Here is a 26326-nt window from a genome sequence, read left to right as displayed (position 1 = left end):
GAACGCGTTCTCTCTGGGAGGGAGGCTATGGGAGGGGAGTTCCTCAAGTACCTTTCCCCCTTTTCTGGGGCAGACTTTATAATCCCTGAGGGCCCGTGTTAATTTAAATGACACAGGCTCCTTGTTCTGATTAAATCAGCCGACACCGGTGTGGTTTTTTTGGCCACACTGTGCAGCTTTTGAGAACTTAGGTCCCCAACCAGGGATCGAACCCGAGCCCTGGCAGGGAAAGCATGGGGTCCTACCCACTGGACCGCTGGAAAATTCCATCAGTGTGGTTTTTTTTTTTAAATCTCCATGCTTGTGAAGGAAGAAGGCTTAACAAAGCTGTAACAAAGGGAGCTCCCGGTGTCTCTACTGTTAACACACAGAGACGTCAGGATGGACATTCTTACCAGGACAACACAGTGCCCAGTAGGCAGCTGGTAGGGATGCTAGCCTTGTCAGGGCACCGCGGCCTTGACGCCGGCTTCAGGAGACAGGAGGAGGCAGGAGGAAGCGCTTCCCCTGGGTCCCGCGGTGGTCTCCCACCTGTGGTCAGAGGGACCTGTGTCCTGGGATTTGCCAGGTGGCACCAGGGAGGGGCCCCCAAACTGGCAGCAGGGATGAGAGGCGGCCACCACCTGGCCTGCCCTCAGCGACCTGCGCTCTGTCTCCACAGGCCGCGCGGTGCTGGCTCAGTGCCGGACGCTGCTGGCCAGCGTGGGGGCCGCCTGCCACTCGGACCTCGGAGAGCGGTGAGTGCTCCGCACGGACAGGGCCGCGGCGTCCGGGGTACGTCCCTGCTCCAGGCGCCAGGGAGCTCTGCGGCCTGGCAGGGACCAGGGTGTGGGGGGGGGCGGTGAGGGGGGCACTGCAAGCGCTCCAGAGGGCGGCGGGAGCTGTGGCCTGGGCGGGCTGGGTCTGGCCCTGGAGATGGGGCAGCATCTCAGCGTGGGGCAGGGGCGGGCTGGAGGCCCAGGGCCTCAAGACAATCTGGAACAGATTTGAGTTCGATCGCTCCCCCTGCCAGGAGCAAGCGGAGGCAGGAGGGGCCGCTGTGGGGGCTCAGGCCCTGGAAGCAGCCTGGTGGGAGGAAGGGAAGGGGGTCTGCTTTCTTGGGGGGGTGGTGCCTGCAAGTGGGAGGGGAGCCGGACAAGGTGGCCTGGGCTCTGGAGAGAGCAGGCTGGGGTCCTGATGAGCAGGGGCCCTCACTCGAGGGAGGCCGGGGTGCCGGGGCCGTGGGAGGCCACACAGCACTGACCAGGGGCTGCAGCCTCCGCGGTGCAGAAGGCCAGCCCCCAGCCTCAGCAGTGGCCGCGCAGCCCCTCTGAGAACCGAGCCCATTAAACTCCGCAGGACGGGAGGCCTCTTCCAGGGAGGGGTATGGGGCTACATCCCTGCCTCCAAGAGAGGGGCCTGTGGCTGCAGACCAGGGGGCTTCCACCCCCCACCCCTGCAGCACGGAGAGCTGAGTCCCGTGGGCTGACCAGCTCCTGCCCGCAGGCCATCCCCGGTGCTGCTGAGCTGCGGTGTCCCCTTCGACGTGGCCAGGAACGCCATCCGGCTGAGCGTGGGCCGCAGCAGCACCCGGGCCGAGGTGGACCTTGTCGTGCAGGACCTGAAGCAGGCAGTGGCGCGGCTGGAGGGCCAGGCCTAGTGCCCATGGGAGCCCCCTCCCTGTGCTGAGGGCCCGGGACGCGGAGCCCCCACGGAACTGGCACCATCACCGCCGCCCCTCAGCACACAAGGAAGGGGAAATGCAGTGGCCGCCTCCCTGCTCCCCTCTGGGAAGAAGGGCGAGTTTGTCACGGGCACCCCCTTCCTGGAAGGTGGCATTTTTATCCGAAAGATAAAATCCTAGCGTTTATCACCAGCTGCTACCATGAAAATAGGAAACTTGACTTTCAGGGGCCATCCTGGCCTCCCTGCACTTGTCTGCAGAGAGGTCAGTGTCGCCTCACTCCCGGGCCCTCCTCAAGGCCTTTCCAGAGGTGGGGGCTGCTGCGGCCAGGCCCCCTCCCCACGGGGCATCCCGCACTTCCCGCCCTGCCCATCCCCCTGGTCACCTGCCGGTCCCTCAGCCGTCGGCCCCTGGGTGCCTCCCCACCAGCCCCGGGTCCCTGCTGCCCCTTCCCCCTGATCACGCACTCAGGGGTTTGTCTCCGTCAGCGCAGGTGCCCTGTGGTCGGATCATCCTCGGGGTGGGCAAGCCTCCATCCCTCACGCCCCTTCCCTCGCAGGTGTATTCTGGAGGACTCTCAGACCCCACAGATGCTCTGGGGTGTCTGACTCACGTCAGATGTCGTCTGTGGAGACATTTACATAGGAGTGATTTTTTTAATTGAACAACACATTTAACGTGTGATTGAAAAAGGACAGAAAACTTCACGATGACACTGAGAAAACAGCTGTCAGAGACAAGATGAACTAATAAAAGATGTCGATGCCGGTTTGGGGCGTTTTGTGGTTTTCCTAGTTTTCGCTTTGTTGGGGGCACAGGTGTCTGTGCCTGCTGCAGGGGTGGGGTCAGACCAACCGGTCACTGAGTAATCCTACGTGATCTCCAGGACTTCAGCTTGAGACCGTGTCTGCGGGAGCCCTACAAAGCAGCTCCCGGACATGAGTGAGCATCCAGCAGGCTCCAGGCAGTGGCCGGGGCACCCCGAGTTTGCCAGCAAGCACTGTGGGTGTCCAGCCCCACTGCAGATAACAGCCTGGGAAGAGACGCTGGGCAGCTCTGAAAAATGAGCTTGGGACCATGAACTCCAGTCCCTGTGGTTGGAGGGTGGGCTGGGGAGGGTACCTGAGACCCTCACCCTCCTCTCAGAGGCCTTCCTGTCCAGTGCCAGTCCCTGTGCCCATCACTGGTCTGCAGAGTCACTGCCACCCAGGGGTGCATGGAGCCCCCAGTGCCAGCCAAGGCCAGGCTCCAGGAGAGCGTTCCCAGGGGGAAGTGGGCCCCAGATGCCCATGGGTGACACGGCCCAAACACTTAGACTCCAGCACCTGGTATAAGACGTCCAGAAAGGGCTTCTCTTGGACAGGTCTGCCCTCCCGGGAGGAGGGTCTCCCAGGCAGCCACCACACAGCCCACCACGGCCCTCGGAGGCTGTCCCCCGCCCGGAAGAAGCAGACTCTCGGGAGCTGACTGCTTCCTGGAAAGGACACTAACTGTGAATACCTACTCGATGTGGGTAGTCCATCCCAGCCCTCGATCCACGTGACAGGCAGGCATGATCCAGCCACAAGGCAGTGCCCACCTCCTACCCGAACCTGATGCAGGCCCTTCCTCTGCTCTGGGTGCCCCGGGAGCGGCTGGGCCAGGGCTGCAAGGCCCGGTCCCCGAGGCCTGTCCCCCCTCCCACTCCCACCGCCTCCCATCTGCCCTGAGTGTGCTTATCGGGTAACCGGAGCTGCGAGCTGCGTCCCATCCTGAAACAGGAAGCCCGGGCCTGCGTGAGCCTCAGAGAGCCGGCCGGGCGGCCGGGGCGGAGGATGGAGGAACAGCGGGCGCTCGCGGCCGCCAAGGACGGGGACCTGGCCACCCTGGAGCAGCTGCTGGAGGCGGGCGCCCTGGGCCCGTGTGTCACCGATGCCCTGGGAGCCGGCCTGGTGCACCATGCCTCCCGGGCCGGCCACCTGGCCTGCGTCAGGTTCCTGGTGCAGCGGGCCAAGCTGCCCGGCAACCAGCGGGCCCACAATGGGGCCACCCCCGCGCACGATGCTGCAGCCACCGGCAGCCTGGCCGAGCTGTGCTGGCTGGTGCGCCACGGCGGCTGCGGTCTGCAGGTGAGCGGGGCACAGCAACGGCAGCTGCAGGGTGTGGGGCCTACGTCCATGGGGAAGCGGGAGCCGAGAGCCAGGTCTGGAGCCCTGGGCTTCCCCAGGGCCCTAGGCTGCTGCTCTGGGGGGAATGGCCACACGACTCCCACGCCACACACAGTGGCATGTCTCTACCCCACACCGCTCCCCAGCCCCAAACAAAGCCCTCGGAAGCCACAGACACCCCCTGAACCACCTGGTATTCCCCAATGCCCAGCACAGTGCGGCCCCTGTCGACCTTTCACCCAACGGCGCCCCCCCCCCGGCGCCCCCCCCAAGAGCACCCGGCCTTGCCAGTGGGGGGTCTCCTAGGGTCTCCTTATCAGGCCTGATTTGTGGGGCCTGCTTCCAAAGGGTCAAGAAAAGGGTCCAGGCAAACAGAAGCCCAGGAGGCACTGGGGCTCAGGAGATGCTGGCCCACCCCAGAGGCTGGGGGACCCTGGTGGGGGCTCCGGGGCTCAGTGATGGTCTTCCCACGGACATTTCTCCTGCCTGCCTCTCCCTCTTCCTGCCGGCCCAGTGGGTGTGGGCAAGCCAGCTCTGATGGAGAGAGGAAGTCCTCCCAGAGCCCAGAGAGGCGCTGGGTCCCAGGATAGGGAAGACCCACGGGTCACACAGCCTGAGTGTCCAACAGCCGCAGCCCCACTGTCCTCAGCGGCTCTTCCCACAGCCCCGAGGGTGGGAGCAGGGCGGGTCCAGAGCCTGGGAGAAGGCCCAGGTGTGCACACGCCCGCTGTGGAGAAGTGCCCCAGCAAGAGGATTCGGGGTGCAGGGTGGGCGCTCAGTGAGGGTGGGGCAGAGGCCCCTGGACCACCCCTGGACTGGCTGCCAGCCCTGGGTGAGCAAGCTGGGCTAGTGGAGCTTCCCCGACGGCAAGCAGAGAGCAGGAAGGGCAGGACTGCAGCCCGGAGGGGGCTCGCGTGTGCAGGATCAGGGGTTTGAACCCAAAAGCCCTGACTGGTCCCGGCCCTGCCGCTGACCCCGAGTCGGCGGCCTGGCTCAGTCCAGGAGACCCCTCTGCACCCCCGCGTTGGAGCCAAGTGGAGGGGTGGGAGCTCTCCAGCGGGTCCGCGCGGTGCTCCCGGGCGGCTGCCCGGCAGGCGCAGTCCGGCCCGCGCCGCCCGCTCACCGGCCGCCTGCGCCCCTGTAGGACCAGGACGCGTCCGGCGTCTCCCCGCTGCACCTGGCCGCCCGCTTCGGACACCCGGCGCTGGTGGAGTGGCTGCTCCGCGAGGGCCACGCGGCCACGCTGGAGACCCTGGAGGGGGCCTTGCCGCTGCACCACGCCGCGGTCAGCGGGGACCTGACCTGCCTGAAGCTCCTGACCGCCGCCCACCGCAGGTGAGGGGCTGCGGCGCCGCCTGGCGGGGTGTCCTGGGGGCGCGGGCTGCGGGGAGGGGGCCCGGCGAGGGGAGGGTGGGCGGCCGGGGTGGGGGAAGGGGAGGCGGGGAGGGCTGGGGGAGGGCTGGAGCGACCCGCGTGCGGGCGGAGCGGGGAGGGAAGGGGGAGGGACGGGCCTGGAGCCAGGGGCCGGCGGAGAGCAGACCCGGGTGGGCTCCGCGCCGGAGCGGGCGGTGAGAGCCCTGAAGCGGCTTCCGCAGCCGGAGCAGAAGAGCCCCTGCAGGCTCAGACCGCTCCCGTGGCCTGGGGGCGTCTCAGGGCCTAACGTCCCCCGCTGGGCCGCGAAGGTCGTCGCTCACGCGTCCCGAAGGGAGCAGAGTGAGCACTGGGCTTGGGGGCAGTGAGCCCCCCAGGTGGGGGCCTGGATTCTCCCTCCACACGCGCGGTCCCACTGCCTCGAGTCGGCGGATAGGCAGGGCGGGGGCCCGCCCAGCAGGCTGCGGTCCTGGCCCCACGGAAGACACCCGGGCGTATAACTGGCCGTCTGGGGGGCGGCGTCTGTGGCCTGCCGCCGCCGTCGGTCCGCGGGACGGCTGTCCTGGCTGGGAGGAGGACTCTGTGTCCACCCCTCACCTGAGCTGGCCGCCGCAGGGTGTCCTCAGACTGGCAGCTTTAGAAGTACTTGCTGTCATTTGAAAACCGGGTGATTTCACATTAAAACACATACACGCGTGGGGACGGTCCGCTACCCCAGGCCCCACACGCCCACCGCAGGGACCGCAGGAGCCGGAGCAGGAGTCCCCGTCAACAGGGGCGGGGCCCGGTTTGGGGGAGGGGCTGCCGCTCCCTGCAGGGGTTCAGAGGGCACCCAGAGCTCGCCTGGCCCCGTGACCACGTGGAGGCGAGGCCGGACGGAAACCTGACGGCCCTGCCCCAGTCTGCCTACACGGGGGCCTGGAAGACGGATGCCGGCCGAGCGCCAGTAGCGCTAGTGTCCTGCTCACAATGGCCCCTTGCACGGAGCAAGCCCCAGTCCGGAGGTTCCCTGAGCCGCCCACTGCGGGCCCCGCCGCGCCAGTCACCCTAAGAGGAGCCCCCTGACGGCCAACCCCCAGCGGCGCGCACAGCTTGACGGCGAGTGGGGGGAGCTGGATTCCTTGGGGTGCGCACAAGCCGGGCCACGCCGAGGGTGGCCGGCTGGGCCCCTCAGCGGGTAAGGGGGTGGCCGCAAAGAGCCAGGTGCCGGGCCACCCCGCCCCGATCTGAGCCCTAGGCCGGAGCGGCTCCCCACGCCCCCCGGCCGAGCGCGCTCTGAAGCCCGGCCTCCCCCGCAGCGGCGTGAACCGGCGGACGCGCAGCGGCGCCTCCCCGCTCTACCTGGCCTGCCAGGAAGGCCACCTGCACCTGGCGCAGTTCCTGGTGAAGGACTGCGGCGCCGACGTGCATCTGCGCGCCCTCGATGGCATGAGCGCGCTGCACGCCGCCGCCGCCCGCGGTCACTACTCGCTCGTCGTCTGGCTGGTAAGGGGGCGCCCGGGTGCGCGCGCGGGACGTGGGGGCGTCCTAGAAGGCTGGCACCTGCTCCCGCCTAGCAAGCGGGCCGGCTCGGGTGGAGAAACCACGCCCTGGGTCTTGGATCACCCACAGGAAGTTCACAGACCACGGGGTTGGAGGCGGATCAGATGTGCCTGCCCTGGCCTTAGAGCACCCACTTGCCAAGGCCAGGCTAGGGCACAGTGGGGAGCTTTGGCTGGGGGTGGCCGTGGACTGCACCCGGCCCTGCAGTACCCTGGGGGTGTGCAGCATCCCCTGCGGGCTCTCCCGACCCCTCCCCTAGGAGTCCTGGTGGGTGTCCGGGTTCTCAGGGTGGGTGGCACAGGCAGTGCCTGGCCCTGCTGTCTGGCTACTTGTCCATGCCCTGCTAACCCGACCCTGGGTGGGGCTCCCAGACCCTCCGGGGTAGCCGCACGAGCCCCACTCTTCTTCCCTTCTGGACCCATGGAGGCACCATCTGGGCCTCTTTCCAGAAGGAACAGAGTGACCTAGATGGGGGAGGATGCCATCTCAAAGACTTTTTCCTGGGCTGGGGACTTCCGCCCCTTCCCTGGAAAACCAGGCCTGCGGGGTGTCCAGGCACTCTGAGGGTCTCCATTATGGAAAGGGTCTCCACTACCTGGTCGAGGGTCAGAGTGGGGAGGTCTCTCTTGGGAGGGGCAGATGGGCAAGAGGTGGCTGTGGAGGGACTCAGTCCAGCTGCTCCACTCCTTGTGTCTGGCACATGGTAAGGGCTGTGGGGATGCTGCGTGAGGGAAGGAAGGAAGAAGTGATTTCCTCTGGCCTCCCGCCACTCACCTTGGCCTCAGAAGCCCCTAGCAGTTGGCTCCAGCCTCCCTTCACCACCGCCTCTCCCAGGCTGGCCCTTCGCCCCTGGAGCACCCGCCGGCACCCACCTTTGCACTGGTTGTGCCCCCTCCCCCACCCCAGCCACCCTTCTGCAGCTACTCCTATGTGGCCAGCCCCACTTGTAGGAGAAAGCTCCCAGCGTCAGCCCCACCCTGGCCCTTGGGTGGAGCTATGCTTCCATACTCTTGCTTGTAGACCAGATGGTGAACGACAGAAAGGTGCCTGTCCCCAGACCTGGACTCCCAGCCCTGCGGGAGCCTGAGTCCTGGCCGGGTCTGGCTGTGGGGGCACAAAGGCAGCAGGTGCTCAACACACAAGTTGGGAGTGAGTCAGCGGATGTGTGGCGTCTCAGAGCAGTGGGGGTGCCTGGGAGCCGGGGGAGGGTGGGCAGGAACAAAGAACGTCCACCCAGAGCCGGGCAGCCCCATGGGGGGCTCACCCCAGGAAGAAACAGCTGTGGCCCAGAGTCCAGGGCCAGAAAGCCTCTTCCAGGGGACTCCCCATGCCCGCCTTCTGCAGGATGGACCACGGGCAGAGGGGGCAGAGTCCAGCCTGGCTGACCCACTCAGGGCTGGGGCCCTGCTCCCTTGGGGGAGCTGGCTGATGGTTGATGGGAGGTACTCTTCTCCCAGTTTGCTGTCGACAGACACGTTTGAATGTCGGATCAGCCAGCATTTGGCTGCAGTGCCCTGGGAATTAAACCACCAAAAGGTTATCCCTTCCAAATAGGAAACCAGCAGGCCATTCACACTGGGTCACATCCTTGCTGTTCTCCTGGCCTCGCCTTCATGGAGAAGGTTGGCCACGTTCAAAGTAGGAAGAGGGAGACAAAGGGGGTGACCCCACGTGCACCGGCCCTTCCAGCGGGAAGGCAGAAGAAGAGCCCCTTCTGGCCTCGTGTTGGCATGGGTCACATGGCTGCCCTGTGAGCACACGGTCCAGGCTGGGGGCCGTGGGCCAGAGCCCATGGGTGCCCTCACAGCGGGGCCAACAAGGGTTGTGAGGAGGACTGGCCGGAAGGCTGCCAGTGGGATGGGGCCCAGGCCACCGGATGACCAGGCTCGCATCCAACGTGCTGAGGAAGGCTGCACAGGGCCCACTCCCCAGCACCCTGCATCTTGGCACTGGAGCTGTAATGGTCAGATGCAAACAGGCCTGGTGCCAGGAGGTCCTCCCTTCATCAGCAAACACCTGTTTACTGGCCCTGGGGTGCTGCCCAAAGGCATTCTTTATTTGAAGTGGGAACACCCCGGGGGGTGTTCAGTTTAAGATCTGGGCTGGGACAGGTTTGGGGGCTGTGGAATCTTGCAGTAAAACCACCAAGCTTGCTGCCCCCCACCCCAGGCTGCCCAGGGTGCACAAGAGGAGCCAGCCCTGTCCCCAGGGCCCCCTGCCCGAAGGGGAGTGTGGCTACCCCCATCCGGCCTCAGCTGGCCCGGCCCCCTTGCTCTGCCCGCAGGTCACCTTCACGGACGTTGGCCTGACAGCTCGGGATGACGAGGGGGCCACCGTCCTGCACTTCGCTGCTCGGGGAGGCCACACGCCCATCCTAGACAGGCTCCTGTTGATGGGCGCCCCCATCATGAGAGACTCCTGGGGGGGGACTCCCCTCCACGACGCAGCGGAGAACGGGCAGCTGGAGGTAAGGCGCTAGGGGTGGGGGGTGGGCAGGGGAGCCTCCGAGAGCTGGCAGTCCTGGACTGCTTCCTGTGAGTGAGCCACCGAACCCTCAACACAACCCTGTAGGATACACATTAGCCCCTTTTACAGACAGGCAAACTGAGCCTGGACCGCGTGCCCACAGGGCAGCCACGTGACCCATGCCAATACGAGGCCAGAGGGGCCTGGGAGCAGAGCCCTGTGGGGGTGTGAGGTCAGCCCCTTTGCTGTGATCCAGATAAACCTAGGGGCACATGTGACCCAGGAAACAGCATCCGGAAACCTGGAGCAGGCAGGGTCAGTGTTCCGATACTTGAGGTCCAGCCCTGGGAGTGGACCCGGCTGTGAGCCGCTGGCCCTGCACTGGCGCAACCTGCCCACAGACCTCCTGCGAAGGCAAGGCCGTGTCTGAGCAAAGTGCGTCTGAGGCAAACAGGTGGGATGACGCCTCTGCCCGCCCCTACCAGAACCACCCGGCAGGGCTCCAAAGTGGGTCAGTGCATCTGCGACGTCTCCCAGGCCTTCCCGTGGCGTTCCCACGGCCCCTGGAACGGCTGGTCACCATCCACGCAGGCCCCAGAGAGGCTGGTCGGGAGGGCGGGGGGGTGTTTTATTGAGGTGCAGCCCGGTATCCCATTTTGGACTTCGGTTCTGGACAGCTGTTTCCCGCTGGAACCCCAAGTGTTCCTGGGCCCAGGTGGCCCACGAGCAGCACAGGGCAGCCACCCAGAGTCCCGGGAAGGCATGTGGTCCTTTTGATAAATCAGAGAGAGGCATGATGCCCCCATACCCAGCAGCAAGGCTGAACACTTTTTTCTGACTCTCAGGAGCCCTGAGGGCCCCCTCCTGCTCCCCCACCCCCAAGCCACACCCACTCCGTTCACCCTGCAGGCCAGCATTCATTCAGCCCCGTGGGCTCACCAAGCAGGCGGTGGGGGTGGCGTCCAGAGGGGCCTGGGGTGGGAGGCCGCGGGTGGCTGGAAGGGCCCTGAGCCAGTGCAGTGTGGCTCAGACAGCATCCTGCCCCCACCAGCCACGGCCTCCACAATCCCGAGGGTGGCCAGAGCAGCACCCTGCCAACTTTATTTTTAAGCAGCAACATCTTTTTTCAAGTGAAGTATTCTATAGGAGTCCAGGAGGTTCAGCAGATAAGCTGAGGGTCCCTGAGCTCCTCACCCTCCCCCGTCGGTGGGAAAGGAAAGGAGCTCAGGCCTCAGAGCTGAGAACCGCCCTCCTTTTCCGACTTTGTGTTGTGGAAGTTCCTCCTCCCTTGGCTGTGCTGCATCTTCCTTGTTGCCCCCTACCCCTCCGGCTTCCTCCGCTTGTGGCAAGTGGGAGCGGGTCCTCGTTGGGGTGCAGGGACTTCTCATCGCGGTGGCTTCTCTGCTGTGGGCCCGGGCTCTAGCGCTTGCAGGCTTCCGTACTGGCAGCACACGGGCTCAGTACTTGCGGTGCACAGGCTTAGTTGTCCTGGGACATGAAGGGTCTTCCCGGACCGGGGATCGGACCCATGTCCCCCTGCCTTGGCAGGTGGGTTCATAACCCCTGGACCACCAGGGAAGTCCCACAATAACTTCTCCAAGCCATCTACTATCCAGCCTGTCTAAGATCCATCTCATGTCCATGTCTCTGGTTGTGCTGTAACCAGGACAGAAGCAGAGTCCACACATTATTGATTGCCTGTTGGGTCTTAAATTTGTTAACAGCTCTGGAAAATTATGATCATCCAGTAAACATGATCACCCCACGCCACTCCGTATTTAATTTTTTTTTTGTAAATTAATTTATCTACTCTAATTGGAGGCTAATTACTTTACACTATTATAGTGGTTTTTGCCACACATTGACACAAATCAGCCACAGGTGGACATGTATTCCCCATCCTGAACTCCCCTTCTACCTCCCTCCCCGTCCCATCCCTCAGGGTCATCCCAGTGCACCAGCCCTGAGCACCCTGTCTCATGCATGGAACCTGGACTGGCGATCTGTTTCACATATGGTAATATACATGTTTCAGTGCCATTCTCCCAAATCATCCCACCCTCGCCTGCTCCCACAGAGTCCAAAGGTCTGTTCTGTACACCTGTGTCTCTTTTGCTGTATCATATACAGGGTTATCATTACCATCTTTCTAAATTCCATATATTTGCGTTAGTATACTGTATTGGTGTTTTTCTTTCTGCTTTACTTCACTCTGTATAATAGGCTCCAGTTTCGTCCACCTCATTAGAACTGGTTCAAATGCATTCTTTTAAATGGCTGAGTAATACTCCATTGTGTATATGTACCAAAGCTTTCTTATCCATTCGTCTGCAGATGGACATCTAGGTTGCTTCCATGTCCTGACTATTGTAAACAGTGCTGCGGTGAACTTTGGGGTACACGTGTCTCTTTCAATTCTGGTGTCCTCGAGGTGTATGCCCAGCAGTGGGATTGCTGGGCCATATGGCAGTTCTATGTCCAGTTTTTTAAGGAATCTCCACACTGTTCTCCATAGTGGCTGTACTAGTTTGCATTCCCACCAACAGTGTAAGAGGGTTCCCTTTTCTCCGCACCCTCTCCAGCATTTATTGCTTGTAGACTTTTGGATAGCAGCCATTCTGACTGGCGTGAGATGGTACCTCATGGTGGCTTTGATTTGCATTTTTCTCATAATTACCACTCAGTATTTTAACATAAATTCTTATTTTAGAAGAATTTAGGATCGCTTCAGATTTGTAGAAAAACGGAGGCATTGGAACAGACCACTCTCCTAGAGTCCACTTCCGCCTTCCCGCCCCCGCTCACAGGCGCCGCCACTCTGCGCTGAAGTCCTCCGCTCCCACCCCCAGGGCCGCCGCCCTGGACCCATCTGGGGTCAGGCCTCACACCCCAGTGCCCCCCGCTCCACTCTGCTTCACGCTTTCCACCGCTCCAGCCTCTCCTCTGCGCCTGCTGCTGAGCCTCCCGCCTTCCCCTCCTCCCGGTCCCGGGGGCCCAGCCAGGAGGCAAACTGGCGGCCCAGCGCCGGCCTGGGGGGCGTGTGAGGCCAGCGCAGTAGCGGGGCGCTCAGAGACAGAGACATCGGGGATTGAGTAAGGACCCCCGGAGCTCACCCCGGGCCTGGGGCCAAGAGGAGGGGCTCGTTGAGCGCCAGGCCTGACCGGAAGGCCAGGGAGCAGGCAGGGCGAGGTGGGCGAGGGTACAGCCCGGAGACCTGTGGGCAGAGCCGTCTTCTCTAGCCTCTGCACCCCAGTTTCTTAGTGTGTGAATGGACACCCCTCCAGGAGCTGCTGTAAAGATGGAAACCGGCTCCGTATTTAAACCTGAGGCCTGGGCTACAGGGGCAAAGTCAGGGTCGGGTGGCCTGGCTGGGATCCCGCTGTGCCACCTGCTTACCATCTGGGCCCTCAGTGAGCCCCTGAGTGAGAGCGCCTGGGGCTCCCACCCCAGATTAGGGGTGCTGGTGCCTGCAGGACCCCAAGTTGCCAGGACAGGGCGGCCCGGGGGCTCAGGCCCCAGTGTCTCAGCTTGGGGGATGCGGGAGCTGGTGGTGGTCATGTGTGTCCACCCCCCTCCTGCAGTGCTGCCAGACCCTGCTGTCCCACCGCGTGGACCCTGCCCTGCGAGATGATGACGGCTACACGGCCGCGGAGCTGGCGGAGTACCACGGCCACCGCCACTGTGCCCAGTACCTGCGGGACAGCAGCCGGCCGGTGAGCCTCGCGGCCCCTTCCCTCCCGGGTGCCCCCTGCACTGACGGCTGGGGAACTCACCCAGACACCCCGTGGTGGGGTGGGAGGCGGGAGGGCCTGGCCCCGGGCTGCGACGGGACCGGGACTACAAAGGGACCAGGGCTGGGCCGCGGCTGGAGCTCCCCTGAGATCTGCCCGCCACCCAGGCCACAGAGCCTATGCTCATACTCAGGCCAGATGGCTGGGTCGGGCTGACACCTTGGGGGTGGGAGTGGGGTCCCGGGTCTTCAGGGAGGTGTGACGCCAGGAGGTGGGCCAGCCCTGCGCAGCCCAGAAGGGGACAGTTTCAGGCGGGCTCCCATCTGGGCACGTGACCTCGACCAGCCTCGCCTCTGCAAGGGCAGGAACCCCATGTGCCCGGCCCCCCAGCCCATGCCGGGCCACGTGTGTTTGCTGAATGAATGGAACAGTGGGCATGCAGGGGGCGGGCCTGCTCCATCAGTCCCCTGCCCCCGAAGGCCCCGGGCGGTGACTGACGACTCATCCCAACCTGCACAGGTTTTGCCTCAGTCTTCTGTATTGGCCACCCCTTCGGAAGGTGTCCCTGGGACCGGCTGGCACCCCCCTCAGGTGAGAACACTAAGGCCCACGGGGGCACCATGCCCCCCACACCGGGTCCCACCCCAGGGCTGCCGCACCTCCCTTTCCCTCGGGGCGTCTTCCCCCAGAGTGTCCAGGACAACGGAGGCAGAGCCACCTTCCTCCCCAGCCCTGGGCCAGTGGGATGGTCCTCACCCGGTCACCAACGAGAGAGCCTGTCTCCACCGCCCAACACCCACACCGGGGCGGCCAGGGGCTGGAGGCTGGGGGTGCTTCGGGTCACGTGCGTTGGGGTCCTGGTTTGTCTCGGTATCCTAGTTTCAGACACGGGAACTGTAGTCACTGCTTGAAGCAATCTGTTTACTGTTTAGTCAGTCAGTTCAGTTCAGTCGCTCAGTCGTGTCCAACTCTCCGCGACCCCATGAATCACAGCACGCCAGGCCTCCCTGTCCATCACCAACTCCCGGAGTTCACTCAAACTCATGTCCATCGAGTCGGTGATGCCATCCAGCCATCTCATTCTCTGTCGTCCCCGTCTCCTCCCACCCCCAATCCCTCCTAGCATCAGACGGTTTTCCAGTGAGTCGACTCGTCGCATGAGGTGGCCAAAGTATTGGAGTTTCAGCTTTAGCATCAGTCCTTCCAATGAACACCCAGGACTGATCTCCTTTAGAATGGACTGGTTGGATCGCCTTGCAGTCCAAGGGACTCTCAAGAGTCTTCTACAGCACCAGTTCAAAAGCATCAATTCTTCGGCGACCAGCTTTCTTTATAATCCAACTCTCACATCCATACATGACCACGGGAAAAACCATAGCCTTGACTAGACGGCTTACTGACCCTTCAGTTGGCTCTGGGCTTTCCTAATAGCTCAGTTAGTAAAGAATCTGCCTGCAATGGAGACCCTGGTTCGATTCCTGGGTTGGGAAGATCCCCTGGAGAAGGGAAAGGCTACCCACTCCAGTAATCTGGCCTGGAGAATTCCATGGACTGTATAGTCCATGGGGTCTCAAAGAGTTGGGCATGACTGAGCGACTTTCACTTTCATACTTTCTTTTGATTGGCTATTGCTTGACAAGAGTTGTCTTTCTAGTTTGGGTTCCAGAAGTTGGGGGAACTCTGCGGGTACCTGGTGTGGTGGATGGAGCTCTGTGGTCTGCAGGTTGGGGACAGCCTGGCACCCGGGTCCCTGGCCTCTGTATGGGCCCTGGGGCTGGCCTGGAGGTGGGCTGGGTGATCCCTCTGCTAGCAGGGAGGTGCCTCCTGGCTCCTGTCTTGGGGTCCCTGGCTTGCCCCCAACCCACACAGCAGTGCCCACGGCCAGGCCTTCTGTCTGAGCAGGATCTTTGTGCCCAGGCCCCCCTCCCCAGGCCCTGGCACACCAGCCCACCCCTCCTGGTCACTCTGCCCGGTCTCTTAGGGGTGGGGACTCTGGGCACCCTGCTGACCCCTCCACTGGGGATTGTGGGGACCAGCCCACGTCAGGTTTCCTGGTGTTCCTTTTGGGGCTGACGGTCTCCCCTGGTGTCACCACGGGATACGAGGCAGCGGCCCCTCCGCTCGGGATTCCCCACGCCAGCCTGGCAGTCTGTGTAGCCTCCCCACCCAGCCTGCAGGCCCGCAGTGTCCAGCCTATCCACCTTTCCCGCCTGTGTGGCGGAGGGGCAGGCTCATCCAGCTCCCCATGAGCCGCTGCACCCAGGACTGGCTGGAGTCACCCCTGACCCCCATATTCAGTCTCGGCCCTGCAGAAGGGCAGGCCGTCAGCTGGGGCCGCCGGGCTGGGGGAGGCGAGGACTGATGCAATATTGATGGAAACACAATATCCAGAGGTCGCCTGCGCGGCCTCTTCCCGTGTCGGGCTCAGAGGAGGTGGTGAAAGCCTCCCTTTTCCTCTCAGCCCCGGCACCTACCTCCGCCCCCAGGGCTTCGTGGGTCCAAGGAGAGGCAGCCTGGGAGGTGAGGCTGGATAGGTGCTCCCCCCCGCTGCCTGGACCTCCCCACCTCCACCCTGGCCACATCTTTCTCCTCCCTGGGCCTGGGGTCACCTCTGCACAGTGAGGAGGGCTTGGGCAGTGGCTAGAGGGGGCCCCCTGTCCCCAAACCTCCAGGGCATGGGCCGGGCCGCCGCAGCTAGGAGCAGCCGTCCAGGGCAGCGAGCACAGCCCTCCACGTGGGGGGAGCCCAGCCTCTCAGCTCGCCGCCCCCACCCCTGTTCTCACGCCCACCAGAGCTGGAGCAACCCTTCTTGGCTGAGTGACACCCTCAAGTCCTGAGCACCCGTGAGCCCCAGTTTTCTCATCTGTGTGACATAACCGAGGAGCCTCACTGGGGTTAGAGGTGTGCCTTGAGCACCTGGTTTAGTGGCTAATTGCTCCCCTGGGTCCAGAGGGACCTTCAGACCCCTTCATTGTTCAGATGGGGCAACTGAGGCCCAGAGAGGGCAAGAGGCTCCCCGAGGCAGACTGCTTCCCCGGGGGAAGGACAGCCCGTAACCCAATCTCAGCCATGGTGCCTGGGTGTCTAGCACCCATCTGTGGGTCATGATTTTCTCGACCCGGGTGGCGTTACAGGCCTGTAACCCGGCTCGCCACAGCTGTCCTCGATGTATAATGCATGGCAGGCATGGCGCTGCTCAAATCTCATCAGAAACACAGAAAAAGAGACACCGGACCATGGGAAAGTCACCAACCCAAGGCCGGCTGACCAACAATCTTGGACGTGCCCAGCTGTCAGGACCCCAGAGGTCGGCAGCACTCCCCCAGACGCTGTAGATTCGGTTCATGTCCGGGGCCTGGATCCTCCCGTCACCAGTGGCCACCTCAGCAGACCCCTGTGCTGGTTAAAATTCAGAGATCCTCATGACCCCGTGCTAGCAGCAGCGAGGGGGTCTGTGTGCCGTGGTCACCAGGCCTGCCAGGGGCTCCTGGTAAGCAGAGAAACTCAGGCCCACAGGACAGTGAGTGACTCCCCGGGGCTTCTCCTTGGGGAGAGCTGGAGCAAAATTTGGCCTCAGGGACCCGTGCGTGCGGCCTCCTAGGCTGCAGGTGCCGTGGTCTGGGGCCAAGGTCCGTTCCCCTGGGCCCTGGACCAACATCCTGCATTTTCCGTTATTCCTTCCACCCCAGCTGAGCCGTGCACTCTGCCAGGAATGGGAGGCCCTTTCCCCTCACCCAGGCGAGCAGATTCAACTGGGGGTGCGGGGGTATGGTGAGCCCTGAGGGCTCCCAGGCGGGGCGGCCGGGGAGGCTCTGTCAGGCTCAGCGCCTGGGGTTCAGCCCCGCTCTGTCCGTCAGACCATCAGCAGGGGGTTTCCCAGCCGTCGGGTCTGGGGTCTGACTCGATCCTCCTTCAGGCTCCTAAGCCACCTCATGCCTGCATTGTGGATGCTGGAAGACCGGAGATTCCCAGGTCTGAGGCACACGGCAGGGAACAGGTGTTGTGTTTTGTCAGAACCCCGCCCTCGACGTCCCGGGGTGACCGATCCCAGTGCAGATGGCTGCTGCACACAGGTCTGTGTCACAGCCCAGAACCCTGAGCCGGGGGCCCCCTAATTTGTAGTCAGCGTGAGCAGCCTGGGCTTCCTTCTGGGTCCCCTGTGCCAAGGCAGGTGGGCGAACAGCAGCAGCCAGGGCTTGGTATCCTTGGTGGGGGTATCAGGGACCCCACCGGTGCCGGGCTTCCCCAAGAGGCCCCCCTGCCTGCCTCTCCCCCCGTGGCTGGTGGCCCTGGACTGAAGGAGCAGTGACTCAAGAGGGGCTCGGTCCTGGAAGGAGCTAAGCGGGGGCGGTGGTCTCAAGAAGAATTTTCGTCCCAGCCCTGCCCCATCCCCGCCATGGGCCCCTGAGAAAGCGCCCTGCCTCCCTGAATCTGCTTCCCCAGCCGAGCCTGAGGGCTGCCCTGGGGGACCCCTCTGTGTCATCTCTTTTGTGTGACCACGATCTCTTCTGTGTGACCAAGGAGCTCTGGTCTCCCCTCCCTCTCTGGAGGGTCTGCTCCCCCAGCCCCTGTCTGGTGGAGGGTTAAGGCCTGGTGGTAAAGGATCCCACAACAACCCAAAGCCCGCCGGGCCACCTGACACCTCCACCTTCAAATATTAATGTGACGCCTCTTGATCCTGGGGGCGGGTGCTGTGACACCCCCCGATGGCTCCAGACGGCTCAGCTCCCTGTGCTCACTCACGGCCCAGTGCCTGCTTTCAAGGGTCCTCCCAGGCTGGGGGCTGGCGGACGCTCCTGCCAAGGCTGGGCTCCTGGGCTCCTAGCACCAGTTTCTGCAGAGAGAGGTAGGAGGTGCCGGCGACGGGCAGATAAGCGCTTGGGCCCCAGGCTCCCCTCCTGGTGGCCCCGGAGTGCAGAGGGTCCTGGGATGTGACAGAGGGCCCTGCAGCAGTGACTATAGCCACAGGGGTTCTTCTGAGGGGTTTCCCCAGGCCGGGGCAGCCACCCGACACCTGCGCCTCCTCGCCCAGGCGGGAGGGACCTGGCCCACCTGCACGGGAGCTGGGGACACTCAGGCGGCCGAGGGACTTAACCCCAGCAGCGCCAGCTATGTCATCATGGGCAGGGCTCCGCGCAAAGCGGACACGTGGGCTTCTTGTTAGAAACCGATCAAGGATTTCAGGACAGGGAGAGGAAAGGATTTTGAATGGAGCTGTGGCACTAACTGCCCACTCGACACTGGGGCCAGCACTGGGCCCAAAGCACACGTCCCTGTGGGGCAGGTTTGATCCAGCTCCTCTGCCCTGCCCGGGGCTCTCTCCAGCGCCAGCCTGGGGGCCCCCCAAGGCCCTCGTCCACTATCGCTGCCCACAGGAGGGAGCAGGCGCTTCGGCCTGACAGCCAAGGATGAGTGGTGGCTTCTCTGCTGGAGCCCCGAGCTGGGGTGGGCATGTGCTTTCAGGCATCAGGGCAACCAGCAGGGCAGCCGGGAGACAAGCCACCTGCAGGACGGGGTCGGCCCGCCTGCGACGCTCAGCTTTAAACCCAAAGGCAGCAAGCCTTGCTCTGGAGTCCTTGGAGGACGGCTCACGTCCTCGCGGAGAGCTTCTGTGCCACCGGAGGTGGGCTTGGGAAGGCAGGAGGTGAGGGCAGTCCCACACGTGGCAGCCTGTGCGCCCCAGTCTCTTCTTGGCCAGGCCTGGCTAGCCGTCTTGGCTCCTGCTGGTCAGAGGCCAGAGTGGAGGCCTCGCAGGGCTGAGCTGGGGATGGGGGACGGGGTTCGGACGCCTCCAGGTCTAGCATTCTTCCTGGTTGCCCACCCGTCAGTGTTGGGGGCAGGGGGGTGGTGGGGGTGTCCCAGACCTGGGGCAGACGTGGGGTTGCAGTGTGGGGGCCCCAGCAGCTCAGGCGTGGCCTCCGTGGCCCCGGCTCCCGAGACTGTGGGAGAGTCCTGGGCACTGCACCACTGCTCCGAGGTGCAGGGTTGAGGACACGTCCAGGTTCGCGGGGGTTCACGCCGTGCCCAGGCCTGAGTGCGGGCCCAGGTCCGGGCAGTCTGTCTCAGCACCATCAGGGGACAGTTGGCAAGGGGTAGGGGTGTGTGTGTGTGTAAGTGAATGGGCACGTGTGCCCGCAAGTGTGGGTGTGTCCTCGTGTCCCCTGTAAGGCCAAGGAGTGCTGAGCACGAGGGGGACGCCAGCCCCTGGCCCGGAGCCCAGAGCCAAGCTGCCTCCAGAGGGAGCTCGCGAGCTGGGTGGGCCTCGATATGGGGCTCGCCCAGTGGGGGTGGGTGTGTGTGCCCGCCAGGGTAGAGAGACACGGGGGCATAACCTCCAGGGGCACCGCCCCTCGACCCCACATGCCTCCCTCTCCTAGCCCCACCCCAGGGCTGGATGCCCCCCGCCCCCACCCCCTCTGACCAGGCCTGTCCGCCCCCAGGTGCCGCTCCTGATGGCCCCCCCGCCCCCGCCGTTCCCCCCTCCTCCGCTCTCGGCAGCCAGACATCCCCCGGAGGACGGCAGCAGTGGGGGCGCTGGCCTCGGGAACCCCACCCGTGAGTACACGCATCCCCGGCAGGGGGGCTGGCCCAGGCCAGGGGTGCAGGGGCTGGGCCCTGCTGGCCTCCCCTCTGAGGTCCTCCGAGGGGGCCTGAGGTGCGGGGAGCAGCAAGGCTGGACAGCTGGGCACAGAGGGCCCCAAGGCCCGGGCTGGGGCCAGCCCCCCAGCTCTTCCAGGATCCCGTTACCATCCTGCCACCCTGCTAAAGTGAGGACAGAGCACTCCATGACCACAGTCAAACCGCCTCCGGCCCAGTCCTCCAGCCTCTCTGTGAGCTCCAAGCCCCCGCTGCCCAGCTTTCCTGCCCCTGGGGTCCCTGGCAGCCCGACCCTTCTCTGGGCCTCAGCCTCGTCTGGAGGGACCGCAGAGGTCGGCTCTGTCCGGAGGCAGGGGGGCGGTCCTCAAACTGCAGTCACCACCCACCATGGGGGCTGTGACCAGCATTTGTCAAAATGAAGTAGAATGGGACAGCGGGAAAAATGTCAGCAGGCCCCATGCATAGTGAGGGTAAATGTGCTTCATGGAATGGGTGGTAGTTATGTAGTCACACATGGGGGGGGGTGTGTGTGTGTGTGCAGTGGAGGGAGGAGTCATAAAAGGACAGGTTTCCCGTCTGATAGGGCTGCCTTTGGTCCCCGGACTACCGAACCCTACACCCTTTCTAGCTCCTTCCAGGTCATAGGACAGCTGGGGAGAGGGGACAGGCCGTGGCTGGGATGAGGTGGGTAAAATGCAGGCTCCCCAGCTGGCCAGGCTTGGAGCTGGCCCCATGGACACCTGTGGGATCGCAGCGATGAGTGAGTTTGCCCAGGCACTTGGTCAGAGGGCTGGCTGGGCCTTTGGCTCCCAGGCCAGTGGTCCTTCAGGAAGGCTGGCTGTGCCCAGGTCTGGGGTCCTCTGCCCCACCTTCCCCCACCTCTCCAACACCAGCTCCCGCTTCCTCCCAGCGGCAGCGTCTCTCAGCCTAGCCTGGCCTGGCCAGCAAGACCAGCCTCCTCCGATGGAGCACACAGCCCACACAGCCACCCCAAGGGTCACCACCAGTGCCACGGTCGTTCCCACGGTGAGTGCCCTCGCCGTGTCGCTGTCTTCCAAGGCCCCCAGCCCAAGCGCATCTGGCCTCTCAGCATGTCTCCTACCTGGCCCTGGCCAGGTCACTCTGGGGGCAGCCAGGCCCTTCCCTCCAGGTGGAGCCCAGGAGGTCCCTGGGGTGACTGGCTGGCCCGGGGTGGGGGGCACACCCAGCTTCTGGGGAGATGGGAGTTCAAGGCCACAAGCAACTGTCCACCCATCAGAGTGTACGTGCCACTGTCTCTGATCCCAGGGGGGTCCCAGTGGGTCAAGCCCCTCACCCTGACAGATGCTGCTGTCACCATACAGGAAAGCATCCGTCCATGGGAAGGCTGGGCCTGGCGCCCATTGCTGTCTGCCCCCCCCACCCCCTGGTGATTCCCACTGGCCCACACCTCCTCCTCCTCCTCCTTTCTCTGCGCCAGGCCACCCTTTCACTGAACGGGGGCTAAGAGCTCCCAGATGCTCTGTGCAAGTCTGGCAAGTGCAGTCACAGTGCACACAGCACATTAAAGGCTCTGACGAGTTCTGCAGTCCACAATTGACCACCAGACTTTGTCTATGCAGCTGTTCCCCAAATGAGTTTCCCCATCCACATGGCATGCTCTGAGCAATCTCTTGTCAGTCATGTACCAAGAAGGGGGAATCTCTCAGCCTGCAAGCCTCCCCACACATGCCAGGGTCCTACAGGGACAGGGGCCCTTGCTCTCCGAAGCCTCACACTTGAACAGGCTGGGGGTGCGCTAGTGGTCAGCCCCCACGCCCCTCCTCGCGCAGCTGCGCTCCTCCGGGCAGGCCCTCCCCTCCTCTCGCTCCTGGACTGCAGGCTCCTATGGGCCTCCTCCATGACCTGCCTGCATGCACACAGCGGGAAGAGACGGCAGCGGGGGGCGCCCCGGACAGCCTGGTCGCGCTGCAGCTGGACGGGATGCCCTTGGGCGACCTCGATGGGCTGGTGCCCACGCGGGATGAGCGCGGCCGACCCATCCCCGAGTGGAAGCGACAGGTGATGGTGCGGAAGCTGCAGGCGCGCCTGGGAACAGCTCCAGCAGCGCCAGAGGCCCAGGTCCGGCAAGGTGGGGGCGGGGCCAGGGTAGGGCGTGGCCATACAAGGGGCGTGGCGTCGCGGAGGTGGGCGGGGCCCGAGTGGGACCTGGATGTAGAAGGCAGAGGCGGGGCAGGAGGCTTAGTACAGGCAGGTGGACGTGGAAGGTGGGTTCCTGAGCCCACACCTTGAGTCCTGAAACCCGGGTACCCTACTGCGTGTCCCTCTGTGGCCTCAGCTTCCTCTTCTGCCGGACGATGAGGTTGAACCAGATCAGAGGATTGTGAGCAGTGCCCCTTCACCTGCCTTGGGGATGTGTTGCCCAAGTGTTCTTTGATCTCAGGATTTGTATGTCGTGCCCACCGCATGTCAGACTCTGTTCTGGGCAGTGAAGGGGACCAGCCCTGCCCCTTAATGCTTCCATTCCATCAGGGAAGGCGGGGTGACTGGGCAACTGTGCTGGGGGTGTGGGGGGGTAGGAGGGGAGGGAGGGTCCAACTGCTACAGAGAGAAGGCAGTGGAAAGGGGAGGGGGCTGCTTTGTCCGGGTGCTCAGGGGCAGCCTCTCTGGAGAGTGTCCTTGAGCAGGAGTCAGGCGGAAGTGAGGGCCAAGCCCTCCAGGGATGAGGAACAAGCAATTGTGAGTGGAGGCAACAGTGAGCACAGAGGTCCCAAGGCAGGGTGGGCTGGCCCAAGCAGGGAGCAGGGGGAAGTGGTGCAGAGGTGAGGTCAGAGAGGGGACAGGCAGGCATTACAGGACCTTTGGGGAGCCTTTGAGAATCTGAGCAAGGAAGGGCTCTGGTCTGACTTGGATTTTAAGAGGCTCCCTCCGGCCACCCTGTGGACAGCTGTTCTAGAGTTGTACCCTGAAGGGGTGCAGCTTTCTCTTGAATGATGTATTCTGCAACCCTTGGTCTAGAGCTGCCCTGCCAGTACCATAAGTCCACCCATTTGTGGCTATTTCAGTTCAGTTCAGTTCAGTCACTCAAACTTGTTTGACTCTTTGTGACCCCATGGACTGCAGCACACCAGGCCTCCCTGTCCATCACCAACTCCCGGAGCTTGCTCAAACTCATGTTCATTGAGTCGCTGATGTCACCCAACCGTCTCATTCTCTGTCGTCCCCTTCTCCTCCTGCCTTCAATCTGTCCCAGCAGCTGCGGCTATTTAAAGGATTTCAAATGAAATAAAACCCCCTGCTCCTGAGTTAGCTGCACTTCTGAGGAATGGCTCCTGCAGGGTTTTCGGCATGCCTTCCCCCTCATCTCAGAAGTGTTGGGCGACTCTGGTCTAATGGCCCAGCCCATCCTTGCTGTCAGGATGCCTGTGGGGTTGGGGGTGGGGCGTCCTGCCACAGCCAGGAGGCCCTTTAGAATCTGACCATAGGGCAGAGCCAAGGGTGTGTGAAGAACTCAGGGAAACACAGAAAACAGGCTGAAGGGGCAGGGGATGGGCTCGGGCACAGTCCGGCCATTGGCTGTGAGTTCCCGGCCTGACGCTTGTGGTCCAAAACCTCCCCAGTCTCCCCTCTCTTCCCCGGGCCTCGTGAGGGCTTATTGTGCCGAGTGCCCACCTGCACCAGATGACCCTGGGCTTCTTGGCAACCAGGCAGGAGCTCACGCCCCTCACCTGTGAAATGGGGCAGACATAGGACCTTGCTCAGGGGTCTCGGGGGAGTGACTGGGTGGGCACGGAGCCACCCAGAGGGACCCCAGCTGGGAGGCTCTGTGTCTGTCTCCCACAGACTGCAAGCATGGGGATCAGGTTGTATCCTGGTGTCAGGGAAGCCCTGAGGGGTGGTTTTCTGGGGTGAACACGCCATGGGAACTCGGATGCTGCCCTTCCTCAGGGACACTGCACACCCACAGGACATCCTGTGCAGGGATCCAGAGGGTTCTGGGGACAGTCTTTGACTTCACCACGGAGGACAGGAGGAGGACTCGGGGGTGGCAGAGCAGAGGCACCCCTGCCTCTTCTGACGGCAAGCCTGGCTCTTCCCAGGGTGAGAACTGCCCTGAGCCTCGGGCTGTGGGCTGGGGTTGGCCTGTCAGCTTCTTTACTCTCTGAGCCCAGGCAGGGTCCAGCCAGGGTCCCCAGAGCTCCCTGGGGCCAGGCCACCCAGGGGAGCTTGTGTCTGGCAGGAGCGCGCCACATGGGCTGCGTCCCCGCTGACATGTCTTCCCTGTGTCCAGGACGACAGCGGGTGCGCAGACCCCATGGAGCAGGCGGCCTGGCGGTACTCACAGACACACCAGGCCATCCTGGGCCCCTTTGGGGAGCTGCTGACCGAGGACGATCTGGTGTACCTGGAGAAGCAGATTGCCAACCTGCAGCTCCAGCGCCGCTGCCAGGAGTATGAGAACGAGCTGGGCCGGCTGGCAGCGGAGTTGCAGGCCCTGCTGCCCGCGCCCCTGGTCAGCATCACCGTCAACAGCCGCTTCCTGTCCCCGGGGCCCGGGCTGGAGGCCGCGGAGGCCGAGCCCCAGAGCTCTGAGGAAGGGGCCTTGCAGGCCATGCCCGGTGGGCAACCCCTGCCCTTCTGGTGCAGCCACGTCGCCCGGCTGGTGCGTAGCCTGTCCCTGCTCCTGAAGGGCGTGAACGGGCTGGTGCAGGGCGAGGAGAGGGCCCCCCTGGAGGTCCAAAGGAAGGCCCACAGGCCAGCCCCGGCCAGCCCCCCAAGGAGTGAGGCCCAGCGTGAGATCCAAGAGTGTGGGGTGTCTGTGCGGACACTCCGCGGCAACTTCGAGTCAGCCCCCGGCCGGCCCTGCACCCCAAGCCCTGGCCCCTGCGAGGTGGGGGCCCAGCCGGGGTCGTGCCCAAGGGGCTGCTGGCCTGCCCCCATCCCGCCCTGCGGTGGCCCGATCAGAGGGAATCCCAGGCTGGGCGACACGGAGGAGGCCAGCGACTCGGGCATCAGCTGCGAGGAGGCCCCATCGGAGGTGGGCGCCGTGCTGGGCCCGGACCTGGCCAGCCTCCGCAAGGAGCGCATCGTCACCCTCTTCCTCAGCCACTGGAAGAAGTCGGCTTACATGCCGGCTTTCAAGACGGCGGCCTGCAGGACCCTAGAGGCCCAGCGCACGGGGCTGCGGGGGCAGGAGGCGGCCAGGGGCCCTCCGCCGCCCTCCCCACTGCCCAGCGAGAGCCCGCGGTCCGGCCGCCTCTGGCAGCAGCGCAGCGTCATCACCCAGCTGCTGGGCCACTGGAAGGCCGTCCTGGCCCACGTGCCCGCCCGGCAGCTGCGGCGGCTGAGCCGGCGGCCCTGCGGGCCCCTGTCCCCCGAGCAGTTCCTGCCCCACGTGGACGGGGCGCCCATGCCCTACGGCAGCCTCACGCTGGACCTCTTCATGCTGGGCTACTTCCAGCTCCTGGAGTGCGACCTGCCGGCCGCGGAGCGCAAGACGCGCCACCTGCTGTGCTTTGAGGTCTTCGAGCACCTGGGCGCCCACGGCTGGGAAGCAGCCCGCGCCTTCCACAAGGCCGTGACCGACGAGGTGGCTGCCGGCCGCCGTGCCTGGACCGACGGCTTCGAGGACATCAAAGCCCGCTTCTTTGGCTCCAGCCGCAGTCCCGCCCGGGACGCGGAGCCCGGCCGCAAGTCGGGCCTGACCCCGCTCGGGCCCCTGCCCCACCCCAGTCCCAGCAGCTCCGAGCCCGCAGTGCAGAGGCTGGGGTCTGGCCCCCAGCGGGGCAGCTTCAACAGCGAGGACATCTGTGGCTACATCGACCGGAGCTTCGCCTTCTGGAAGGAGAAGGAAGCTGAGATGTTCAGCTTTGGGGAGTGACATGGGCCTGCCTTCCTCCCAGAGTGGGTTTGGGGTGGTTTCGGTTTTTCTCTTCTCTTTTCCTTTTCGCCCACCTGGTGGCCAGGTGAGCCTTGAGGCCAGGCTGGCAGGGACTCAGCGCGCTAGTTGCCGCCTCTGTGTCTGCCCCCCGACAGCCTCCTCCTAGGCTGCAATACTGCGCTCAGAGCCCGCCTTGTCACCGCCGCACCCAAGAAGCCCTCTCAGGACCCTGGTTGCCCTGCCCTCGGATGACTCACCGGCACCGCCCCTGCCCTCGGCCTGCGCATCCCTTGGGAGCCTGTGATGTCAGCCTGTTCCCCACTGGCTGTCCTCCAGCCCCTGCTGAGTCTCCAGGACATCCCGTCTCTCAGTTCCTCCCGTGCCCGTGGCTCTGGTCACATTCTGAGCCTCTGTCTGCCCTCCTCCAGTGGGGCCTCCATTCCTTCTGGTGACCTTGGGTCGTGGCCCTCCCACTCTTCAGCCCCCCTCCCCCTCCATGGCTCCCTCCGCCACCTGTGAAGTGAGGGAGGAGCTGGGAAAATAGGATCTGACGGGCAGGAGGCCTTCCTGTCAGACTGGCCTTCTCTCCCGAATTCTCCAAGTCAGGGCACGGTGCCTAGGGGGCTTCAGGGAGAGGTGTCCTGCAGCTGTGCGATGGCCCCACAAGCAGGAGTGGGGAAAACCTTTCAGGAACCTTCCACAGCCTTCACCTCCCTGCAGAAGCCCTCCGGGACAGCTCTCTTGCCTGTCCCTCCCTGCCTGCAGAGCTTGGAGGGCTCAGGTCAGCTGTAGGGGACCAGGGAGTCCTCCCAGCCAGCCTGCTTGACGTCTCAGGGAGAGATGCTCAGGAAGAAATAAAATGAGGGGTGTCAGGCCGTTGGGGCTTCCCCAGGGCGGTCAAGGGTGCAGTGCTGGCCTGGGTTCCGGCTCCAGGCCCTCCTGCAAGGTC

General features: G+C 64.1%; 2 protein-coding genes across 7 annotated transcripts in view; both read left to right on the top strand.

Annotated features, from left to right (window-relative positions):
* SCLY (selenocysteine lyase) overlaps nt 1–2432 on the top strand; it is a 31068-nt gene extending 28636 nt beyond the window's left edge. For 3 of the 4 annotated variants that reach the window (XM_055402696.2, XM_055402697.2, XM_055402699.2), the window contains 2 exons: nt 662–737; nt 1486–2432. In XM_055402696.2, coding sequence (XP_055258671.2) covers nt 662–737; nt 1486–1639 — 230 coding nt within the window. In that variant the 3' untranslated portion in view covers nt 1640–2432. The remainder of the gene's footprint in view (nt 1–661; nt 738–1485) is intronic. The other variant, XM_055402698.2, reaches the window with a different exon arrangement.
* Nucleotides 2433–3477: 1045 nt separating this feature from the next.
* ESPNL (espin like) lies at nt 3478–26326 on the top strand. 3 transcript variants are annotated; one of them, XM_088834818.1, is made up of 10 exons: nt 3478–3771; nt 4955–5145; nt 6480–6666; nt 9008–9190; nt 12771–12902; nt 13440–13511; nt 19361–19475; nt 20428–20543; nt 21420–21617; nt 23788–26326. In XM_088834818.1, exons 1-10 carry the CDS (start codon nt 3478–3480, stop codon nt 25375–25377), a joined length of 3078 nt encoding a protein of 1025 aa, XP_088690944.1. In that variant the 3' UTR covers nt 25378–26326. The 3 variants fall into 3 exon arrangements, with proteins under 3 accessions (XP_088690944.1, XP_088690945.1, XP_055259350.2); XM_088834819.1 differs by lacking the exon at nt 13440–13511 and having other exon boundaries at nt 20434–20543; XM_055403375.2 differs by lacking the exon at nt 13440–13511.

Source organism: Moschus berezovskii, chromosome 4, assembly GCF_049115385.1.
Source record: "Moschus berezovskii isolate FMDL1 chromosome 4, NW_MosBer_1.0, whole genome shotgun sequence".
Classification (NCBI taxonomy): Eukaryota; Metazoa; Chordata; class Mammalia; order Artiodactyla; family Moschidae; genus Moschus; species Moschus berezovskii.
The sequence above is the reverse complement of the archived record's forward strand: the minus strand, read 5'-3'. Positions and strand labels throughout refer to the sequence as shown.

Coding starts and splice junctions, on each gene's coding strand:
- ESPNL (XM_088834818.1), top strand. CDS start 3,478: ATGGAGGAACAGCGGGCGCTCGCGGCCGCCAAGGACGGGGACCTGGCC. Junction 9,191..12,770: donor CGGAGAACGGGCAGCTGGAG/GTAAGGCGCTAG, acceptor CCCCTCCTGCAG/TGCTGCCAGACCCTGCTGTC. Junction 20,544..21,419: donor GTGCCACGGTCGTTCCCACG/GTGAGTGCCCTC, acceptor GCATGCACACAG/CGGGAAGAGACGGCAGCGGG.